At 61.0% G+C, this 3,593-nt stretch overlaps 1 protein-coding gene across 1 annotated transcript in view; it reads right to left on the bottom strand.

The window, feature by feature from the left end:
* VAC14 (Vac14 homolog (S. cerevisiae)) overlaps nucleotides 1-3,593 on the bottom strand; it is a 77,812-nt gene that overhangs the window by 54,698 nt on the left and 19,521 nt on the right. Inside the window, exons 11-12 of the mRNA XM_010850848.1 lie at nucleotides 712-856; nucleotides 464-529 (exon numbers count right to left, since the gene is read on the bottom strand). Coding sequence (XP_010849150.1) covers nucleotides 464-529; nucleotides 712-856 — 211 coding nt within the window. The remainder of the gene's footprint in view (nucleotides 1-463; nucleotides 530-711; nucleotides 857-3,593) is intronic.

The raw sequence follows: 3,593 nt of genomic DNA, 5'->3' as shown, positions 1-3,593 counted from the left end.
TTCAAACTGGAGGCCAGGAAGGAGTCCAGCTGAAAGGAATCACAAGTGATGCTCCGAGGGCTCGGCTGCTGCCCGGCACAGCGCTTGGCGTGTTTGGAGACATTTCTCACACCCCTCCGCGCTGTCACTACCCCACTGGATGGAGAAAGGAAACCGAGACGCAGGGTTTCCTGTCGCCCCTCCCCACGGCCTCCCGGGGACCAGGGGCTCCCTGCCGGACCGGCTTCCTCGCCACCGAAACCCGGCGCTCATCAGAAGGGCCTGCAGAGCAAGAGCCTTTACTCTGAGAGGACAGGAGACACAGCTTTCTCCCTGACGGCCGCTCCTCACCACACAGGAGCAACGGGGCCACTTTAGGGGTGCTGGCTTAAGAGAACAACAGCAAAATAAGCCCCTCCGAGCTACACCGTGCCCTCAGCAGGGGAGGCTGGCGGCCAGGGCCCGGAGGAGGATGGGGACCTACCTCGTCAGACTCGTCCGACAGCGTCTGCAGGAGCACAGGGAACAGGCTGTCCGTGTGCCGAGACATCTGTGGAGAGGGGCTGTGTGAGTGCCCGCGCCACCCGGGCCCACGGCAGGGGCCTCCCACCCAGGACTGTGCCACGCTCCTGCCGCTCAGGGCTTCCCCAGGACGGGAACGACCAGGACCCTGCCAGGCGTGGGCAGGCCCTGCAGACCACCCCGGAGCGCTGCCCCAGCCCGAGGGCTCACCTTGCGGGGGGTCTTGATGTACAGGTGGTAGAGCCACTTGAGGACGGCGATCCTGGTCATCATGCCGATGGCCGTGTCGCTGAGGTGGCAGTTCAGCACCTGCACGATCCCGTCCAGGTGGAGGGTGACCGGGGCCCTCTCCGCGCTGCGGGCGAGACCAGGAGGGAGCGGGGCTGAGGCCCACTCCCCAGCCGCGCCCCGGCCCTGCACCCCCAACATGGGGCGCCCGGGTGCTGCTCTGCCAGGCGGGAGCGCAGACACCCTCGCTGCGGCAGGAGGGCCAGTCCGCTGGGCAGCCACCCGCGGCCCCCCTTCTACCAGCGGGTTGCGCCAGAGAAGGTGCAGAAGGGCGGACACCTCTGATGTCAAGAAGCTCAGGACCAGTGGACCTCACGGCTGAAAGGCAGTTCAGTGCCCTCAGCGCATTACGTCCAGAGCCTGTCGATGAAACAAAACCTCCCTGTCCAAAGAGTCCAGGGAAAGGCCCCAGGGACACCCCTAAGTAACACAGGCCCTGCCCCAGGCACCTGAAGCCCACTTCTCCAACGAGGACCCGTGGCGCTTCACCTGGTCACACACAGGGCCCTCGGCACAGTGGCTGGCCTGGGCGAGGGGCCTTCAGAGCTGCCTCTGAAGTTGTTAATGTTCTCATTTGAGGCAGGAAGGGGTGACAGGCTCAGCCTGTAGCCTGGAACTTGCTCAGAATGCCTGTGCTCTAGGACGGGGTACAGGCTCCCTGCTCCCCTGGCCCGAAGCCTTGCTGGTCTCCAGGAAAAGTCTCACCAAGCAGCCCCAGGAAGGCTGGGTGCCGCCAGAACAGACCCAAGTGGGGCCCCCAGACACAGGCCGGGGCTCTCCGGGATGGGGCTGGCGAGGACAGGGGGCCTTAGGGTGTCGGGAGGGGCTCCCTTCCCCTCTGACGCAGGGCACCATCGCCTGTCTGTACAAAACGGTCTTCCGTGGTATTTCCAGATTGCTCAATTATTCATTTGCGTCAGGAACTCAATGCCTGCGCTTTCCCAATTTGCCTGCAGCCTCTCTGAAGCTCGTTTGATGTGAACTCCTAAAGGGCAGGGTTCTGAGCTCTGTTAAGTGCTAAATGGAAGTGCTATTTAACATGGTTTGATGATTCCCCATGGAGCTCATTTTGGGGGCACAAGCGGGCACTTCTAGCCTCTGGTGGCCGGGGGGCTGGGTGTGTGAGGGATGCCGCCCAGCAGACCAAGCTTTGGGGAGGGGCTGCTGCTGAGGCTCCCCAAGAGCCATGTGGCCGCAAGTGCTGGGGTCTTCCGAGGACAGCCAAGCATCTGGGTTCTTCAGCAGCCTGGACAGGTGGGGAAATTCACGCACAGACAAGTCCAGGGTGGCAAAGGCGGGCTCCCAGACAGTCTCAGCCACCCAGGAACCCGCTGCTCTTCACCTCTCTCTCTTTCTCACTGTCTATTAGAAATATAATGCAAGTCACGTATGGAATTTTATGGTTTTTGGTTTTATATTAAAAAGTATAAAGAAACGGGAAATTACATTTAACAATATATTTTAAGTAACCCAACATACCCAAGGGCTTCCCAGGTGGTACAGTGGTAAAGAATCTGCCTGCCAATGCAGGGGTGCAGCAGACCAGGTTCAATCCCTGGGTCGGGAAGGTCCTCCGGAGGAGAAAACGACAACCCATTCCAGTATTCCTACCTGGGAAATCCCACGGACAGAGGAGCCTGGAGGGCTACAGTCTATGGGGTTGCAAAGAGTCGGATGCAACTGAGTGGCTGAGCATCCACTCATGCAATATGCCCCAAGTGTCATTTCAACACGTGATCAATATAAAAGTCAACACAGAGGTTAGTAACAGACTGCGTCACACTCTTCGCAGTGTCCTGAGTCTTTTAACCCACGTGTCTCCCGCCCTCAGCGTCCTTGGCTCAGACTGGCCACGGCGTGCGCAGTGGTCACAAGGGGCAGAGGCGCCCAGTGTGGACAGCACAGCTCGGCAGTGGCCATCCAGGGCTGCCCATGCATTTCGTCTTCTCTAACAATTTCCTGACGTCCCTCTCCCTGTCTGATCTTCCGGTCCTGCTTTGCCCCATCGCACTAGCCTCCTCCTGGGCTCCTCCTGGCACGCTCTGTAAGCTCTCCTTGGGTGGGCAGGATCCCACGGCTGGAGACACTACAGACACCTTCCTGGAGCCCAAGGTCTTAACGAAATGAGCGGAAGGCAGTGGGGAATGACCGGAAGCCCCTTCCTGACCCCATGAGCCGAGGGCCCCTGGGAATCCCTCTCCATAGCAGGAGCTGCCACGAGGGCCGTAAACCTGGCAGGTCACTGCCGCTTCTTGGCTGAAACAGCCCTCGGGGGGAGGCCTGGAGGGTCCTTGGGACCTGGCACAGGGGGTGGGAGGCAGTGCCGAACCCAGCTCCCAGCTCCACCTGCAGTCCAGGCCCCGTAGGGTGTACGAACCTTGGGAGTTAGGCTCTAACACTGAGCAGGGAGGACAGTGGTGGCACTGGAAACAACGAGCACTCAGGTTCTGGGTAAGCACCCTGTGCTGGACTCCGTGCTGAGCTATGTGCCCGCACAGCCCTGCTTATGTCCCCCCAGGGCCCTGTGCCTGCAGCCGTGTGACTCCCAGTCTGGAGACGAGGCAATCAGAGCATGGAGGCACTAAGTAACCCGGGCACACCACGCGCCTGTGAAGTGGAGCCGGCAGTTTGAACGTGGCGTCTGAGTCCAGGGTGGCCCTGCCCACCGCACGGCTCTGCCTCCTAACGCGCTGCACTCAAGCACTCCGGCACCATTGTTTCCCAGGGAAGGGGACACCGAGGAAGCTGCTGCTCATCTCTGGGGGTGCGGTGGGCCAAATCCCAGTGGCCCCCGGAAGCCAGGC

Source organism: Bison bison, unplaced genomic scaffold, assembly GCF_000754665.1.
Source record: "Bison bison bison isolate TAMUID 2011002044 unplaced genomic scaffold, Bison_UMD1.0 scf7180017864295, whole genome shotgun sequence".
In the NCBI taxonomy this organism is placed as follows: domain Eukaryota; kingdom Metazoa; phylum Chordata; class Mammalia; order Artiodactyla; family Bovidae; genus Bison; species Bison bison.
This window is presented reverse-complemented; position numbering and strand designations above follow the sequence as displayed.